This window comes from Rhinoderma darwinii, chromosome 13 (assembly GCF_050947455.1).
Source record: "Rhinoderma darwinii isolate aRhiDar2 chromosome 13, aRhiDar2.hap1, whole genome shotgun sequence".
Taxonomy (NCBI): Eukaryota; Metazoa; Chordata; class Amphibia; order Anura; family Rhinodermatidae; genus Rhinoderma; species Rhinoderma darwinii.
Window position 1 is genome coordinate 51,006,749 of NC_134699.1, and position 19,523 is coordinate 51,026,271.

Sequence of the window (19,523 nt, forward strand, 5' to 3'; positions counted from 1 at the left end):
CATTGACTCCGTAGTGGACGTCGCGAAAAACGTGTGCACTTGCAAAAATGTCTGAAATTCAGGAGCTGTTTTCGCCTGAAAACAGCTCCGTAATTTCAGACGTATTTGGTGTTGCCGTGTGATCATACCCTAAAAAAGAAAATGTATTTTGTTTTGCCAAATTCCAAGAGTCATAAGTTTTTTATTTTTCCGTTGATTAAGTGGTATGAGGGCTTATTTTTTGCGTGATAAGCTGTCATTTTTAATAACACCATTTTGCCGTACATGCAACGTTTTGATCACTTTTTATTTCATTTTTTGGGGGAGATTAGGTGACCAAAACATAGACATTCTGGCGTTTACATTTTTTTTTTTACGGCGTTCACCGTGCGGGTTAAATAGATATATTGTAATAGTTCAGACTTTTACAGACGCGGCGATACCAATTATGTTTATTTATTATTTTACTATGCTCTAGGGGGGAAATGGGAAAAGGGGGGTTCAACCAGCGATCGTTTTCACGATATACTGCAATACTAATGTATTGCAGTATATCGTGATTCTGACAGGTACCTATTAAGCCCTGCCGGAGGCAGCGCTTAATAGGAGCACAAAGATGGCGGACCTGGGGGTCTTCATTAAACCCACAGGCAGCCATAGCAACCATCGCCAACCCGCGATTGCGTTGCGGGGGTGCGATGAGCTGTTAGAAGGGGTCGCCTTCCTCTTTGTGACGATTTAAATGCTGCGGTCGGTATTGACTGCAGCATTTATTGAGTTAAACGACCGGGATCGCGCTCGAGCGCAATGCCGCTCGTTACTCTGAAGTGTCGACTGTAGCAAACAGCCGACACCGTCATCGTATAGAGCGGGTTCACTCTGTGAGCCCGCTCCATACTTCCCCTACCCGACTTTGGCGTATGGATACGTCAAATGTCCGGAACGGCTTACGTTTGTCTTTTTGGACTTATTAAATAATGTTGTGTACACAGCTGCCTCCGTCGCAGATCCAATAAAAAATTATTTTTTTCTTGGGGGTAAAACGAGTTTTTTTTGACTCGGAAAATGCCTCCCATTGATTTCAATGGGAGGCGGAGATGATTTTTCCCTGCTCGCAGGAAAAGGAGCGACATGCCCTATCTTCGGGCGTTTACGTCTCTGACCTCAAGGAGGTTGGGAAAGCGTTTTTCCCTTCTTTTTTGCCTGCAAAAAGGGAAACCAGCTCCCGATTTTCAGCCGTTTTTTAATTAACTAGTGTTTTTTGCAGCATTTTTTACGGGTGGTTTTGGAGCTGTTTCTCTATTGCATCAATGAAAAACGGCTCAAGAAGTGACACACACTTCTTTTTACGGGACGTCTTTTTACGCGCCGTTATTTGAAAATGAGGCGTAAAAGAACGCCCCGTCGGAACAGAACGTCATATTTCCCATTGAAATCAATGGGTAGATGTTTGTAGGCGTTCTGCTTCCGATTTTTCAGCCGTTTTTTGGGACATTTCCGTTTTTTTTTGCGGAAACAATAGCATAGCCGACTACGCTATTGTTTCTGCTAAAAAAAACCTGAAATCTTACAGAACGGAGACAAACGGAAAACCATTTGCAACAGAAGCATTACCATTGAAATCAATGGTAATGCAAACAGAAGCTATGCTTTCCGTTTGTCTTTCCGTTCATGAAAGGTCTAACGGAACCCGGCGCTGATGTGAACGAGGGCTTAGCCCAGCCAAATCACAGCCCCTCATGAAAACTAGTGGTAACAAATGTGGCACCATTGTCCAAAGTAACCAATCAAATCACTGCTTCTATATTCAAACTATCACAAAACAAAATGAAAGGCTATATCTGATTGGTTGCCATGGACAATGGTCCGGGTTTTTTTTTTTTCTTCACTAGTTTTCATTGAGGAAGGCGCCATTTTGATAAAAGAAATTCACAAGCCTCCTCCACCTGCATCCCTCTAGTGCTTTTCCGGCGATAGACTGAGAATTCCGCGCCATCCCTAACCGGATATTACGCACATCCCGGAAAGGAAGAGCGGGGCGTGTCCGGCCATCATTCGCCATTCCTGAGGGTGGGAGCCGTAAGAGCGGGGAACCGAACCGGCAGCGGTAAGTGTTGTATGTTCAGGCTGCTCGGTGTTTATGCGGCTGAGAAGCGGCTCCGTGCTGCAGCGGGTGGAGTCGAGCCGCGGCCGCTGACTGGCAGTTCCTTGAGCCGGGATGAAGGTTTGACAGCGCCGGACCCTCCTTGCCCTCACAGACGGGTCTTGGCATATTTGAGCAGGGGCTCCTGGTGCAGCCTCGGCTTATTATATATATTTGGGTGAGATCTGATCGTGCTGGTATTTGCCTCTTCGGTTTAGAAATAAGTAGGAAGAATTCGGACCGATCAATTTCCTCCTACGACATATCCAAATATTTTTTGTACCGATTTCCCCTTGTAAAATCGTTCCCCAGTTGAAGTCATTTTCGACACCTGGGAAAATGACCTCCGTAAAGGGCCAGGAGAAGATGGCATCCTGACAATGTGATAAGACTAACAACCTGCGTTATACTCCAGAGCTGTATTCACAATTCTGCTGGTTGTCAGTGATAGACAGACACATCAATAACGATTAAGCTGAGCTCCTATAATGCAGGTCTTTTCCACATCAGATTACTGTACAGTGTCTGCCGTAAAGACTACAACTCCCAGAATGCAAATCATTTAACATTGAGCCAGCAAGAATTTCTGGAAGAACTCTGCTCTGATGCTGCTGAATTTTAAATGACTATAACACCGGCTGTAACCCAGGATCAGTACATTAGAAATGCAGTGGAATTGATTCAACTTTTTATGTCGATTAATCCTTTAAAGCGTCTCTGTCACCACATTATAAGTTCCCTATCTTGTACACAATGTGATCGGCGCTGTAATGTAGATTACACCAGTGTTTTTTATTTAGAAAAACAATCATTTTTGACGGAGTTATGACCTATTTTAGCTTTATGCTAATGAGTTTCTCAATGGACAACTGGGCGTGTTTTACTATATGGCCAAGTGGGCGTTATACAGGGGAGTGTATGACGCTGACCAATCAGCATCATACACTTCTCTCCATTCATTTACACTGCAGATAGCGATATATCTATATCACTATGTGCAGCCTCAAACACACTATAACATTACTGCAGTGTCCTGACAATGAATAGACATTACCTCCAGCCAGGACGTGATGTTTATTCACAATCCTGACACTTCTCTGTGATGCACAGCGAGATTTCGCTGTAAATGACAGTTTACAGCGTGATCTCACGAAACTACACCTGCTATGCTGTAAATCACACAGACGCTACAGAAGTGGTCAGGATTGTGAATACACATCACGTCCTGGCTGGAGGGAATGTATATTCATTATCAGGACACTGTAGTAATGTTAGGGTTTGTGTATGAGGCTGGACATAGCGATATAGATATATTGCTATCTGCAGTGTAAATGAATGGAGAGAAGTGGATGACGCTGATTGGTCACTGATTGGTCAGCGTCATACACTCCTCTGTACAACGCCCACTTGGTCATATAGTAAAACACGCCCAGTTGTCCATTGAGAAACTCATTAGCATAAAGCTAATATGTCATAACTCCGTCACAAATGATCGTTTTTCTAAATAAAAACCACAGTGTAATCTACATTACAGCGCCGATCATATCATGTACAATATAGGCCACTTATAATGTGGTGACAGAGCCTCTAAGTGGGGCCCCATGAACATCAAGCTTTTTTGCATTTAAGGGTCAGTTCACACAGAGTTTTTTGATGGAAAAACCGGCTTGCGGGAAAAAGAAGCAACATGCCATATCTTCGGCCGTTGACATCAATGGGAGGCAGAGAAAGCGTATTTCGCTGCGTTTTTGGCCGTGGCACTCAATGGCCGCGGGTGTGAAAAACGGCGTGCAGGCAGAGCGATGCCTGCCTCAAAATTCCAAACTGATGCAAAAAACTCGGTGTGAACCCAGCCTAACAGTGGCATCTGTCACTATAGAATTAATGGTATCAGTTAAATGGATACATCGTGAATCCGGGTCTTAATAGTTGTGTATCCATTAAACGGACACTGTTGGGTCTCATGCACACGACCGTAGCCATGTGCATAGCCGTGAGTGTCACCCGTGAGCCGCCCGCAAATCGCGGGCCATGCACATGGCTGCGTCCATTATTTGCTATGAGCATGGACCGCAGAACACGGCCGTAATAACATTCCCGCTCTTTCTGCGGTCCGGGCTCCTCTTCCATGCACGGACCGTGGAAACCACAGTCGTGTGCATAGGCCCATAGAAATGAATGGGGCCGAAATTCTCCCGTGGATTTTCGGGGGAGTTGCGGCTGCAAAAGGACGTTTGTGTGCATGTGGCCTAAACTCTACAGGTGACGTTTGCAATCGTTAGGCAGCTGTATAACGAATACGTCATGAAAGGCTATTGACACCCATGGCATCCGTTAAATGAATGCCTGTGACATGAAATACAGTGACGTGTCACCCATAGACTTCCATATAAAAAAAAAAGAATATATATATATATATATATATATATATATATATATATACACATATATATATATACACACACACACACCGTGCGGTATACATTTTTTTTTTTTGCAGGCTGAATTACGCTAATCCATATGGTATACTGAGGTATACCAACCCGCTGGGGGCCAGAAGGACGCTCCTTTGGCCTCTATGGGGCTATTGGAGCCCTATGTGCATCGGTAGCTTTCCCAATGTACATGCTAAACGTATGGCCAAAATGTGCTGTGTTTGGGGCCTAAACTGAAATGGTGCTGACTGGCGGGCATAGACCTTAAAGAGAACCTTTCACCTGCCCATACATGTGCAGCATGTAATAGGCAGGGCAGTACAAACCTTGTCTCACTATAGATTTTTTTTTTTCCTATCTTTCTCCGTTCTTTAGATATCGGTGCCGTTATATTTGGCGCCCAATATTTAAATAACCCCCTGAACTGTCGCTGTGACTGTCCAATCGGCTACGAACAGTGCCCCAGCTGGAGAGGAGAGCGTGTGCACGTGCAGTGCCGCCACCGCCACGAAACAGAAGAGAAGGTGAATTCTCCTTCTGTTCCTAGTCGACGGGAGTATCTTCGGCAGCTGCATCGGAGCTGTGTGCGTGCGCACACTCACTGTTCAACTCTCGGCAGATAAGAAATACAAGACTGTGTGATCTCTCGCGAGAGATCACACAGTCTTGTTCAGCTTGTCTGCTGAAGAGTGAGTGAGAGCGTGCGTGCACAGCTCCGACGCCGCTGACGAAGATACTCCCGTCGACTAGAAACAGAAGAATTCACTTTCTGTTCCGTGGTGGCGGCGAGCTGCGCGCATACACGTTCTTGCTGTCCTCTCTCCATCTCTTGCTGTGGCACCGTCTGTAGCTGATTGGCCAGTGCCACAGCAATGTTACACGCCCCATTGACAGTTCAAGGGGTTATTTAAATATCGGGCGCCAAATATAACGGCACCAATATCTAAATATAGGAAACCTTTTTATAGTGCCTCAGGGTTTTTACAGCCCTGCCTAAAACTATTTCTGCACTCAGCTCCACATGTTTGGGCAAGAGAAAGGTTCTCTATAAACTGTCTCCTCTTATTATGGCACGTGGACATTATAGAGGGTTTCGCAGACCGAGCTTGTTCAGTTGACTGGTCGCCAGTAGCTGTTGCAAGGGAAATGAGCTGCTCACGGCAACTTCCCCGACAAAGTAAGCTGTTTGCCAGGTGTTTCGTGAGCATAGTTCTCTGCTTCAGAATTAGTGGCTACTCCTTGAGCGCAAACCCAGTTGCCAATGATCTGGCTGGGGATTCCGCTCCTAGAGGGAGTCCCAATGGCGCTGTCTACAGGGCGGGGGTAGCGCTAGCTGCAGGAGGGGGTGGCACTATCTACATGGGCACTGGCACTTTATATAGGGCAGCTTTGGGGGTATTATACTGTATAAGGGCAGCTAGGGGGGCATTATACTGTATGGGGCAGCATGCTGTAAGGGGGCTTTAAGCTTTATGGGGGCAGCTATGGGGCTTTATATTGTATGGGGCAGCTATGGGGGCATTATACTGTATCTGCATTTTACTGTATGGGGGCATTATGCTGCAAGTGGCAGCTGTGGGGCATTATACTGCATTGGGGCATTATACTGCATGTGGGCATCTGTGGGCATTATACAGCATAGGAGAATCTGTGGGCATTATACTTTATAATGCCCACATAGTTTCTCCTATGCTGTATAATGCCCGCATGCAGTATAATGCCCCCATGCAGTATAAGGCCAACACAAATGCCCCCATACTGTATGGTGCCAGCAAGAGGGCAATATACTGTTGCACTAACTACATGGGCACTGTCAATATCTACAAGGGCGCTGGAACTAGGGGCAGCTATAGGGGTATTATGCTGTATGGGGGCAGCTCTAGTGGCATTATGCTAAATGGGGGAATTTGGGCATTATACTGCATTGGGGCATCTGTGTTTGCTTTCTACTGTATGGGTGCATCTATGGGGCATTATACTGTGTGGGAGGCACTATGGGAGCATGATACTGCAAGGACTGAATTGGGTGGGATTAGGGGCGTGGCTTAAAATAAAAAAATTGGCGCTGCTTGTGCCGCATCAGTTGTCCCTCTTTGTGATACTTGAAAGTTGGGAGATATGCATGTGTATGGCCTGGTGGGCACCTAGGATTTTGTTGTCCTTCCTGTCGGTAGTGCTGTCCCATACCATCTAGTGCCCTTACTCTCCTTTTTTAACTGATTGTTCACTCTGTATACACATTCGATGTAAACATTTTATTATATTTTTGGATATTCTGTTTTGGGCATTCTTTCCCTCTGTTTTTTTGTTTTGGTCTGTTAGCAAAGGGGGTTTGCTATAGGAGAGGATACATGTCTGTCTTGGGACTTTATCGCCGAAGCAGTAATTAGAGACTGGCAGGGACCCAGAAACTGTTGAATCGGTGAGGTGTGCGTGACTTCTTTTTTTTTTTTTTTATAACATGCTCACCTGTTTTCTAAATATTTGTTTCTGGTTGGAAAACCCTTCAAGAACAACTATAAGATGTCCTTCCAAGGTGAAGTCTGTGGGTATATTTTACTCAGACAGAAGTCATCGTGGGGTGAACCCTCTCTACATATCTATTTAAACAGCCTACTGATTGGAGGACCAGTTGGTCCTTTTAGTATGTGGCTACATCTCATAGATGACTTAACCCCTTGCGTACCTTCGACGTAATAGCACGTCGCTGGCCGCTTATTCCAGCGTACCTTCGACGTACTATTACGGCGCAGGAATAAACTGTCATTATGTGAAATCACATAGTGACAGAACAGCGGCGGCAGCTGTCATTGACAGCTAACCGTCTCTGCTACCGGCCTGGGGACCAATTAGCAGTCCCCAATGCCGGCGATTGCTGTGATTGGTCAGTCTCTGAAGACTGACCAATCACAGCCGTCTGTGACGTTTTCTGCAGGAGAAAGCTCCTGTCACTTTCTCTGATCTCCTCACTTCTGTGAGATACGTGAGGAGATCAGAGAAAGCTGTGTAAAAAAACAAAACACTATTTTTATTAACCCCTTCCCGAAAATGGGCGTATAGTAACGCCCTGAGGATGAAGCGGGCACAGGAGCTGTGCTCGCTCCATCTTCATCGGATGTCGGCTGTAATATACAGCCGATATCCCACTGCAACTACAGCGATCACTGTCCTCTCCGATCGCTGTAGTTTAACCCCTTAAATGCCGCTGTCAATAGCGACAGCGGCATTTAAGTGATTGATACAGAGGGAGGGGCTCCCTCTGCACCCCATTGCCCCCCCCCCCCCCGCGAAAAATCGCGGGGTTCTGATGGTTGCAATGGCAACCAGGAAGCCTAGCAACGGCTTCCTGGTTGCCAGGTACGGGAGCCTATTAGGTCCTGCCCAAGGCAGGACATAATAGGCTCAACTGTCAGTTGTAAAGTGACAGTTACAATACACTGCACTACATCAGTACATACAGAAGTAGTGCAGTGTATTGTACAGGGGATCAGAAGATCAGATCTTCCAGTCCCCTAGTATGTGTAAAATAAAAAGTGAAAAAAAAGTTTTAGATAAATAAATAAATACAAGTTTTACGTAATAAAAACAATAATCGCCTTGTTTCCCTGATCAAGCCCTTTATAATTAGAAAAAAAAGACAAAAACTAGACATAATAGGTATCGCCGCGTTCGTATCGGCCTGACCTAAAAAAATATCATATTATTTATCCCGCACGGTGAACACCGTAAAAAAAATACCATAAAAAACAATGGCAGAATTTCCTTTTTTGGTCACGTTGTTTCCAAAAAAATGGAATAAAAAGTGATCAAAAAGTCGCGCGTAGCCAAACATGGTACCAATAAAAACGACAGTGTGTCACGCAAAAAATGTATGTACTCCGCACAGATTACATATGCCCCCACATTATAAACTGAAACACCAGTAAAACACTAAACAAAACTACTACCAAGCAAAATCTGCGCTCCAAAAGCCAAATGGCGGTTCTTCTGGGCCTGGCAATGTGCCCAAACAGCGGTTTATGACCACATATGGGGTATTACCGTACTCTGGAGAACCGCTTAACAATTTATGGGGCGTATGTCTCCAGTGGTACAAGCTGGGCCCAACGCATTGGGCACTGAAATAGCATATATGTGGAAAATGTCAATTTTATATCTGCAACATCCACTGTGCACTAATTTCTGAAAAACCTTTGGGGGTCAAAATGCTCACTACACTTCTAGATGAATTCCTTGAGGGGTGTAGTTTCCTAAATGGGGTCACTTCTCGGGAGTTTTCACTGTACTGGTACCTCAGCGCAATGCAACATGGCACCAAAAACCAATTTTGTAAAATCTCCACTCCAAAAACGAAATTGCACTTTTTCTGTTTAGACCCTTGACGTCTGTCCAAATAGCCGTTTACAACCACATATGGGGTATTTCCGTAATCAGGAGAAATTGTGTAACACATATTGGGGTGTCTTTTCTCCTGTATTCCTTGTGGAAATGAAAAATTCTGAGCTAAAGGTTATTGGAAAAAAAAAATGTTTTCATTTTCACGGACCAATTCTAATAAAATCTATAAAACACCTGAGGGCTCAAAATGCTCACTACACCTCTAATTTAATTCTTTCAGGGGTATAGTCTCCAAATTGGGATCACATCTGGGGAATTTCTACTGTACTGGTACTGGTACTTCAGGGACTCTGCAAATGTGACATGGCCCCCAGAAACCAATTCAGCAAAATCTGAGCTGCAAAATCCAAATGGTGCTCCGTCCCTTCTGAGCCCTGCCATGGGTCCAAACAGCAGTTTATTACCACATAATGGGGTATTTCCGTAATCAGGAGAAATTGCTTTACAAATGTTGAGGTGCTTTTTCTCCTTTATTCCTTATAAAAATTAGAAAATTCTGTGTTTTTTCCAAAAAAAAGTCTCTCTTCATTTTCACAGACTAATTCCAATAAATTCAGCAAAAAACCTGTGGGGTCAAAATGATAACTATACCACTAGAAAAATTCCTTGAGGGGTATAGTTTCCAAAATGGGGTCACTTTTGGGGGGATTCCACTGTTTAGGTCCCTCCAGGGCGTTGCAAACGTGACACGGCACTGAAAACCATTCCAGTAAAATCAGAGCTCCAAAATCCAAATGGGGGTCCTTCCCTTCTGAGCCCTGCTGTGGGTCCAAACAGCAGTTTATTACCACATATGGGGTATTTCCGTAATCGCGAGAAATTGCTTTACAAATGTTGGGGTGCTTTCTCTCCTTTATTTCTTGCAAAAATTAGAAATTTTTACGTTTTTCCAGAAAAAAAGTAGATTTTCATTTTCACAGACTAACTCCAGAAAATATAGCAAAATACCTGTGGGGTCAAAATGCTAACTATACCCCTAGATAAATTCCCTGAGGGGTGTAGTTTAAAAAATGGGGGTCACTTTTGGGGGGTTTCCACTGTTTTGGCACCACAAGACCTCTTCAAACCTGACATGGTGCCTAAAATATAGTCTGAAAAAAGGAGGCCCCAAAATCCAAGAGGTGCTCCTTTGCTTCTGAGGCCTGTGTTTCATTCCATTAGCGCACTAGGGCCATGTGTGGGATATTTCTAAAAACTGCAGAATCTGGGCAATAAATATTGAGTTGCGTTTCTCAGGTAAAACCTTCTGTGGTACAGAAGAAAATGTATTACATATGAATTTTGTAAAAAAAAATGAAATTTGTAAATTTCAGCTCTACTTTCCTTCAATTCCTGTAAAACGCCTAAAGGGTTGAAACACTTTCTGAATGCTGTTTTGGATACTTTGAGGGGTGCAGTTTTCAAAATGGGGTGTTTTATGGGGGTTTCTAATATATAGGGCCCTCAAAACCACTTCAGAACTGAACTGGTCCCTGAAAAAATCGCTTTTTGAAATTTTCTTAAAAATATGAGAAATTGCTGCTAAAGTTCTAAGCCTTGTGAGGTCATAGAAAAATAAAAGGATGTTCAAAAAACGATGCAAACATAAAGTAGACATATGGGAGATGTTAATTGGTAACTATTTTGTGTGGTATTACCATCTGTTTTACAAGCAGATGCATTTAAAATTGGAAAAATCATAATTTCTTCATATTTTCGCTAAATGTTGGTGTTTTTCACAAATAAGCAATGAATTTATCGACCAAATTTTTGCACTAAAGTACAATATGTCACGAGAAAACAATCTCAGAATCAATTGGATAGGTAAAAGCATTCCGGAGTTATTACCACATAAAGTGATACATGTCAGATTTGAAAAAATGGGTCTGGTCCTCAAGGCCAAAATGAGCTGGGTACTCAAGGGGTTAAAGAGGCTCTGTCATCAGATTTTCAAACCCCTATCTCCTATTGCAGGGGATCAGCGCTGCAATGTAGATAAGAGTAACGTTTTTATTTTTCAAAAACGAGCATTTTTGGCCAAGTTATGAGCATTTTTATATTTATGCAAATGAGCCTTATTTCCAACTGGGCGTGTATTGTGTTTGTAACATCTGGGCGTGTTTACTTGTTTTACTAGCTGGGCGTTGTGAATAGAAGTGTATAATGCTGACGAATCAGCATCATCCACTTCTCCGTTACCACCCAGCTTCTGGCAGTGCACAGACAACACGGCGTGTCCTCGCGAGATCACGCTGTGACGTCACTCACTTTCTCCTACAGGAACTTCATCGCGTTGGACGAGCGAGAACACGCTGTGTCTGTGCACTGCCAGAAGCTGGGTGGTAACGAAGAGAAGTGGATGATGCTGATTCGTCAGCATTATACACTTCTATTCACAACGCCCAGTTAGTAAAACAAGTAAACACACCCAGTTGTTACGAACACGATACACGCCCAGTTGTTACGAACACGATACACGCCCAGTTGTTACGAACACGATACACGCCCAGTTGTTACGAACACGATACACGCCCAGTTGTTACGAACACGATACACGCCCAGTTGTTACGAACACGATACACGCCCAGTTGTTACGAACACGATACACGCCCAGTTGTTACGAACACGATACACGCCCAGTTGTTACGAACACGATACACGCCCAGTTGTTACGAACACGATACACGCCCAGTTGTTACGAACACGATACACGCCCAGTTGTTACGAACACGATACACGCCCAGTTGTTACGAACACGATACACGCCCAGTTGTTACGAACACGATACACGCCCAGTTGTTACGAACACGATACACGCCCAGTTGTTACGAACACGATACACGCCCAGTTGTTACGAACACGATACACGCCCAGTTGTTACGAACACGATACACGCCCAGTTGTTACGAACACGATACACGCCCAGTTGTTACGAACACGATACACGCCCAGTTGTTACGAACACGATACACGCCCAGTTGTTACGAACACGATACACGCCCAGTTGTTACGAACACGATACACGCCCAGTTGTTACGAACACGATACACGCCCAGTTGTTACGAACACGATACACGCCCAGTTGTTACGAACACGATACACGCCCAGTTGTTACGAACACGATACACGCCCAGTTGTTACGAACACGATACACGCCCAGTTGTTACGAACACGATACACGCCCAGTTGTTACAAACACGATACACGCCCAGTTGTTACAAAAGGATTAAACACGCCCAGTTGTACGTAAGAAAGGCTAATTTGCATAAATATAAAAATGGTCGTAACTTGGCCAATAATGCTCGTTTTTGAAAAAGAAACACGTTACTGTAATCTACATTGCAGCGCCGATCTGCTGCAATAGGAGATAGGGGTTTGAAAATCTGGTGACAGAGCCTCTTTAACAAGGGCTTTCTCTGGTGACAGATGCCCTTTAATAATGTTATAGTTGCAAGATGCTAAAAGAAGTCTTCCAGGGAATTACACTGAGCACTATACTAAGAATTTGCCATCCGTGTGTGGTTGGTGGGGGTCCCGCAGCCCGTTTACTGCAGTACCCAATACAGCAACACGTTAATATGGCTCCAGGTTATCCTCATTCAGTTAAATGGGGCTAGGCTGCAGTACCATATACATCTCCTCCCTCATGCATGCCGCTGTCTCTATTTCTTGTGTTCTTCTGATTGGTCGAGGCCCTAGAGGATGGATTCCCACTGATCACACATTGATGATATACCTATAGATCATCGGTTAGGGTATATTCACACATTGGTGGCCATGTCAGGCGATATCACCGCACAGTGTGTATACAAGCTTTTAGCTCAAAAACCCCCTTTTAAAATAATGTTAAATAGACCTATTGTGCATATTGTGGTGTGTGTGCATATACACTATATAGACTAAAGTATTGGCCCAGCTACAGGAGCTTCTATGACATCCCGTTCTAAATTCATAGGCATTAATATGGAGTTGGTCCGATCTTTGCAGCTAAAATACCAAGCCCCTGCCACTTTTCTGCCCTCATTTCAGTGCTCATGTGGCCTTGAGCTGATATGAGTAATGAGACCGACTGGTTGCTAGGCACTGAAGACTATGGTTGTTAGACAGTGTTTCCCTAGCAACCAGACTGGCAAATATGACCTATCATGTGAACATCTCAGAAGCTGGATTGGCACTACGCCGACAGCAGACAAGGGGGAAAGTCTCCTGGCAGCAGTCTTACCCTGTCAGTCTGTTGAGATTTTTCTAAAAATACATTTAGATAAATAACATAACAGGTGCACTTCTAATGCTTCTGCATGATGGTCCTAAATAGTAAATGTGGCCTTCTTAGGGTGCCCTATGCTGCTTCCAGTGCCCAGACGAGCTGAAAGGCAGGGGTGGTGCAGCACGATGAGGGCTCTGTACGTCAGCAGCTTTCCTCCATTCATCTTGAGAAGAACTGGTGACAGACAGGGTACCATGCAGACGCCATGTCTGTCTTATGACGTCACCGACTTTGACTTGCTGCATATAGTCCATTATGTAAAGAGAATAAATTAATGTAGCTATGCTCATCGGGACGCCAAAATATATATTTTTATATATGTGTCTTATCTGGTTTGTCGATCTGTGATGTCCACATACCTGGTTATTCAGTCTATATTGTCAAATAAGGTTCATCTGTTCATAGTCCTGGCTGGCAGTCCGTGCATACGAGGGGGTGGGGGGGGGGGACGCACCCTAGTAATATTGTATGATGCTTCCTCTTTCAAAGCGGAAGAAAATCCTGTGACATTGCTGTAGTCTGAGAAGAATGCTCCTGGGAGATGGCACATTGTGTCCTCATCTATTGCTTGTATGTTGGGTGCCATCTGATGGCTGTCGGGGCACCGGAATATTATAAAAATGTACTAGAACGTGGGCATAACAATTAGCCTTCATATCCTTTTTATATAGCAGGGTCTCATCCAAGGCTGAATAGGAGGGGAGTTCTCTGCAGGGATCTGTCCGCTCAACCCTCAGGATAAGGCCCAGTTCAGCGCTTTCTAGCGCTGATTCTGACGCGGAAACCGCGTTGGAATTAGCGCCAAGCAAATGGCCGATCCTGCATTGTTTTCAAACGGCGGCCGAGGCGTTTTTCTTTTTTTCCCAGGGCAGCTTTAAGAAAGTGCAGGAAGGTCAAAATCTGCCTGCAAAAAAACTGTGTGAACAGGGCCTAAAAGTGTGTTTTCCATGCAGAATATTGTTTTGCGTTTTCCTTGCGGCACACTGTTAATTGTCATCATTAAGGCCTCATTCACACGACAGGGTTTCCCGTCCGGGTGCCGGCCGTTCATAAATCGGCCGACACCCGGCTGCATTAGGAATAATAGACCCCTAATGGGGCTATTCACACGACCGATTTTTTTTGACGGCCGGAAAAACCGGCCGTCAAAAAATAGGACATGCTCTATTTTCGGCCGGGTACCTGACAGCCCGGCTCCCATAGAAGTCTATGGGGCCGGGTATTACACGGCCATCACCGGAATGTGTCCCGAGTGATGGCCGGGTTTTCCGTCGCTTGCGGTGTATCTCCTCTTCCTCACAGCGCAGAGTGCATGTGAGGAGGAGGAGGAGGAGTTGATGCCATTCGGACGAATGGCATCGCTGTACACTGTGTGGCAGGGCCGGGGTCTACAGCAGGTGGAAGGGAGCGCTGCGCTGGCTCCTTTCCCCTGCTTGTTTTAAAAGCGCCCTGGCCCGGCGACACCTTCCATGGCGCCGCTAGCAGCTGCTGCGGCTGCTACTACTGTAGCGACGCCACTATAGCAGAGCAGGGAGGTATCTCCCCGCTCTATGTGCTAGCCCCACTTTAGCTCCTTGAAGGAGCGGAATCACCGTGTTTTCGGGGATTCCGCTCCTGGACAGAGCGCTTGATGTCTCTGTCCATATCTGGGCAGTAACATCAGGGGAAACTCCTGAAGCGGAATCCCCGAACACATGGGGATTCCCCTTCAGGAGTTGCCGCTGATGTCACTGTCCAGATCTGCCCAGCCCGGAACGGATGCAAAACTTTATGCAAACCGGCCGGGCAAAATGGCCGATTTTACCGGCCGACACTCGGGCTCAGCCGGGACCCGGTCGTGTGAATCCCACCTAATGGTATTTGGTCAGGTCTGTCTGTGGTGCTCAAGTTGATTTTTCTTTTCTCCCCCCCCCCCCCCCCCTTAACTAAAGGGTGCCCTCTCTGAAACATGGCTGAGCACGAACCCACTTCAGAGCAACTTGCACAGATTGCGGCAGAGAACGAGGAGGATGAACATTCTGTGAACTACCGGCCTCCGGCGCAGAAAACCATTGAGGAGATCCAAGCGCTAGATCAGGATGATGAGAGTCTGCGGAAGTACAAAGAGGCTCTGTTGGGCCCTGTTCCCAGCACTGTGGGTATGTCATTGCCCTTTATATAGTAAGATCTGGGTTAGAATGTGAGCAGGGCACATCCCCATGAAGTGTGTAGGTTCCCCCTATCTCACGTGCGCTTCCTCACATCCTCTGTCTGTCTTATAATCCGTCCCTGCCCCCAGTCTAATTTCCCTGTCATACACACAATCTGTGTACAGGGCTGTATATGAAACTATAGATTATAACGTATTCTCTTTCCTTCCTATAAGATCCTACTGCTCCAAATGTCGTCGTAACCAAATTGACCTTGGTATGTGCAGATGCTCCTGGCCCCCTCCAGTTGGATCTGACAGGTAAAACTTGCTGAATTGGACACTTAAATGAGAGAACATCTATTCTAGTTCCACCAGAATGAAGGTTGTTTTTTTGGGTTTTTTTCACGCCAGGAGAACTTGAGAAGTTTAAGAAAGAATCATTCTCCCTTAAAGAAGGTGTGGAGTACAGAATCAAAATCAGCTTTCTGGTGAGAATTCTGAACTGCGGGTATGAGGATCTGGAGTTGTGAGTTTATTTTAACCTGCTTTTACATTGCCTTAACAGGTTAACAAGGAGATCGTGTCCGGACTGAAATATCAGCAGCAGACTTTCAGGAAAGGAGTTAGATGTAAGTGTCTCCTGCTCACTTCACATGACGTAGTCGGACAAATTCACGTTAGATAAGTGTTAGTTGATTCCGGTGATAATCTGTGTATGGGGGCAGCCTGATCCTTGGTTCCCCCAGAATATGAGCACCGTCAGGTCTTATACCACTCTCCCTATTGAGAAAAAAAACTGCATGCATGTTCAGGCTGGGGCTAGACATGGACTATTTTTGCAGTGACTGATTAAATCGCTGTCCATAGGAATGCCTTACACAACGTGAAAATCAGAATTGACAAGTAGCTGTGGGAGGCATGATGACCGTGCACAGATTCATCGTGTTACTTGTACAGCGTTGTCATTTGTGCTTGTATAAATGTGAGTGATTTCGGGCGTATTGTAGTAGATTTGTGAGTCCGGTTCCTAAAATGTGTAGACACCTTGCGGTAATGAAAGACTTCTTTTCTTCTAGTGGACAAGACAAACTATATGGTTGGAAGTTACGGTCCCCGTAAGGATGAATACGAATTTCTCACTCCAGTAGAGGAAGCTCCTAAGGGTTTGTTGGCCAGAGCCTGTTACAATATGAAGTCTGTTTTCACCGACGATGATAAAACCAATCACCTGTCCTGGGAGTGGAACCTGAATATCAGTAAAGAGTGGAAGAACTAGATCTGCCCAGATGTACCCCTTTGGGGTCTATAACCCCCCTCTGTCCTCCAACTCTCTGAAGGAAGCTGCTGGATTTTGTCCCAACTCCCTGCCATGTGCTGTCTCCCCACAGCTCGTCCCATGTCCCCTAAAAAATGCCAAGTGGGATTGACATTTCTGCCTTGTGTGGGCACTGTTTGCCTTGCCCTGTTCTGCCCTCCTGTGTTCTATGTATGCTGCAGGATGACTGGGAGGAGGGAGTGTACCCAGTCTGCTTGTTATCGTGCCAGCTCACAGGTGCCTGGCCTTATAATTGGCAGCCAGTTTGTGCCAGGAGTTCTTTCCAAGGGCTTCTTGCTGTTCTCTTTTCTCTAGTTTATTCCGCCTTATGATCGTTGCCTGGTCCATCATTTCTACCATTTAACACGAATATTTTTTTTCCACTTCTCGTAGCCGTGTTGCCTTAATGATTTTGCATTTGTTGCAGTAGGGGTATTGCCCAATGTTCTATTGGTTAAATGTGTGCCTCGCTTTAAAGTCGGCCTGCTGCAGTGTCATTCCAGCATTGGATGAAGTCACTTGCAAATCCTAAGCTGCTTTTATTCCACGTATTGCCGCGACGAGGTTGCTTGGAAGGCACTTATCTGTAAATCCGTTTTCACGCCAATGCAGATTTCTTTAGGACCAAACATAATATGAAACATTGTTCAATGTCAGTTCTCCATCCCTGGGCCGCAGGGTCTGGAACCCCCCACTTTATAGTATATGGGCTTGATTGTGTGATGTGCCAGTGTACTGGGTCACGCCATTACGGAGCGGCTTGTCTAGTCAGCCTGCTTCAACATACACAATGTCCATGTGACATTTAAAGCAGATCGGTGCAGACGATCCTACAGAGATGCGCCATACTAACACTAGTACTGACATATGAATGTGAAGGCTGCTTGACTTTCAGGGGAGAGTTGTAAAAGTGCTCTTCCTTTTGGATTGGCAATATGCCTTGGTTTAAAGTCCTTCTTCTTCTCATGCTCCCAGATTCACCATTCCACCCTGGGGCCTCCTGGGGTATCTGTCAGTGCAGCCTGGAGAGTCTTGGGGGTGACGGACAGAAAACTTGTGGTTTGTTTTGTTTTGTTTTTGTTTGTAACGTTTCCCCAGAGCCAGAATAGCATGATTACAATGGTCATTGCTTCCTTTTTATGATAAATAAAATGATTCCAACTGGCGACGTAATGCCTCCTATTTGCCTGTCTATATACTTCATCCTCCATGAGCTGTCTGCTCCTATATGAAGTGCATACATAAACATACTGTACACGGATGATACTACCGGGATTCTAACCAGAGGGTCATTTTGTGAAAATACCCTTCAAAATGACCTGAAAATACCAGCTGTTACCATCAGGGGGCACTGTAAAGCTACACTACCAATTAAACCCCATTTTACAGACTTTATTCTTATAGGACACTTGTAGTTTCTGCATTTTAGGAAGGAAACCTTTCACATTTTCTGCCTTTACTTTAGTGGCATAATTGATGTAGTGATCAGGTAGCTCCATATATTTGATATTACAAACTACTCACTGTTTCCTTAAGCAATGCCAGTGCTGTTGTGCTAGATGTGAGAACTATGTGATCACCGTGATGACGGACAACAAATACCTTGTGCCCTTTGCCCTCGCTTTTTCTATTCCTTATCAAAACTGCTGTCTTTTTTACGTATTTTACTGCATGGTTCTGCTGTAGTAGCGCATTACACATCATATATACACACACTTACATATGTTTGCTGCTTCAGTTTTTATAGTGGCAATTTGCATTAACTAGATTGTTATGAAGAGTAATCCGATGAATTGTAATTAATTGTAAAGTCATTCCTTGCCATGGAAATTAATTTATTCACAAAAGCTCCATTTCCATTGCATTTCAGCCCTGTTACAAAATTACCTGCTGACAATTTCAATGATCTTATCCTCGTTAACATTTCTCCTGAGCTAAGGAGAAGAGGGCTGATATCACTCTGTAATGCTGATTGAATTATTAGCGCAGACTGGTTGTTTTAAAAAGGGGGTTGGTGCTTAAAATCATGGTCTTCTTCTGTTAACCATGGTTCCCTCCAAGGAAACAGGTGCAGTCAGCGTTGCTTTGTTTTAAAAGTGCTTTACAGGCACGGACATTGCTGGTTGTAAGATTGCTCTTAAATCAACCGTTTATCGGATTATCAAGAACTTCAAGGATAGAGGTTCAATTGCTGTGAAGGATACGGGGGTGCCCAAGAAAGTCCAATAAGTGCCAGGACCGTCTTCTAAAGAGGATTCAGCTACGGGATAAGTTCTACAACCAGTGCAGAGCTTGCTCAAGAATGTCAGCAGGCAGGTGTCAGGGTATATGCACACAGAGTGTAGCAAAGGCTTTTTGGAGGCTGACCTGGTGTCAAGAAAGCCACTTCTCTCCAAGAAAAACATAAAAGGACAGACTGACGTTCTGCAGGGCGTATAGGGTATTTTGATAGCGGCCTTCAGCTCGTCTGCATTGTTGGGTCTGGTGTCTCATCTTCCTCTTGACAATAGATTCTCTATGGGGTTTAGGTCAGGCGAGTTTGCTGGCCAATCAAGCGCAGTAATACTGTGGTTATTACACCAGGTATTGGTACTTTTGGCAGTGTGGGCAGGTGCCAAGGGAAGCATGAAGTGCTCTAAAATTTCCAGGTAGATGGCTGCGTTGACTCTGGACTTGAAATAACACAGTGGACCAACCTTACTGCTCAAAGGTCCAAAGGCCTGTTTTCAGATGAAAGTAAGTTTTCACACACGCCCACAGACACACACTTGAAACGTTGCACGAGGGCGATTAAATATACTATTTTTTTCACTTTGAATTGGAATGCTGCATATATATATATATATATATATATATATCCATCCGCACCCCACACA

The 19,523-nt window shown here is 44.9% G+C and overlaps 1 protein-coding gene across 2 annotated transcripts; it reads left to right on the top strand.

Moving 5' to 3' along the window:
• The first annotated feature begins 1,903 nt into the window (after positions 1-1,903).
• On the top strand, positions 1,904-17,815 carry ARHGDIA (Rho GDP dissociation inhibitor alpha). 2 transcript variants are annotated; one of them, XM_075846826.1, is made up of 6 exons: positions 1,904-2,086; positions 15,133-15,339; positions 15,567-15,650; positions 15,744-15,820; positions 15,898-15,961; positions 16,409-17,815. In XM_075846826.1, the coding sequence occupies exons 2-6, from the start codon at positions 15,150-15,152 to the stop codon at positions 16,606-16,608; spliced, it is 615 nt and encodes a 204-aa protein (XP_075702941.1). In that variant the 5' UTR covers positions 1,904-2,086; positions 15,133-15,149; the 3' UTR covers positions 16,609-17,815. The 2 variants fall into 2 exon arrangements, with proteins under 2 accessions (XP_075702941.1, XP_075702942.1); XM_075846827.1 differs by lacking the exon at positions 1,904-2,086 and adding an exon at positions 2,173-2,300.
• Positions 17,816-19,523: the final 1,708 nt, after the last annotated feature.

Coding starts and splice junctions, on each gene's coding strand:
- ARHGDIA (XM_075846826.1), top strand. CDS start 15,150: ATGGCTGAGCACGAACCCACTTCAGAGCAACTTGCACAGATTGCGGCA. Junction 15,340..15,566: donor CCCTGTTCCCAGCACTGTGG/GTATGTCATTGC, acceptor CCTTCCTATAAG/ATCCTACTGCTCCAAATGTC. Junction 15,821..15,897: donor GAATCAAAATCAGCTTTCTG/GTGAGAATTCTG, acceptor TTGCCTTAACAG/GTTAACAAGGAGATCGTGTC.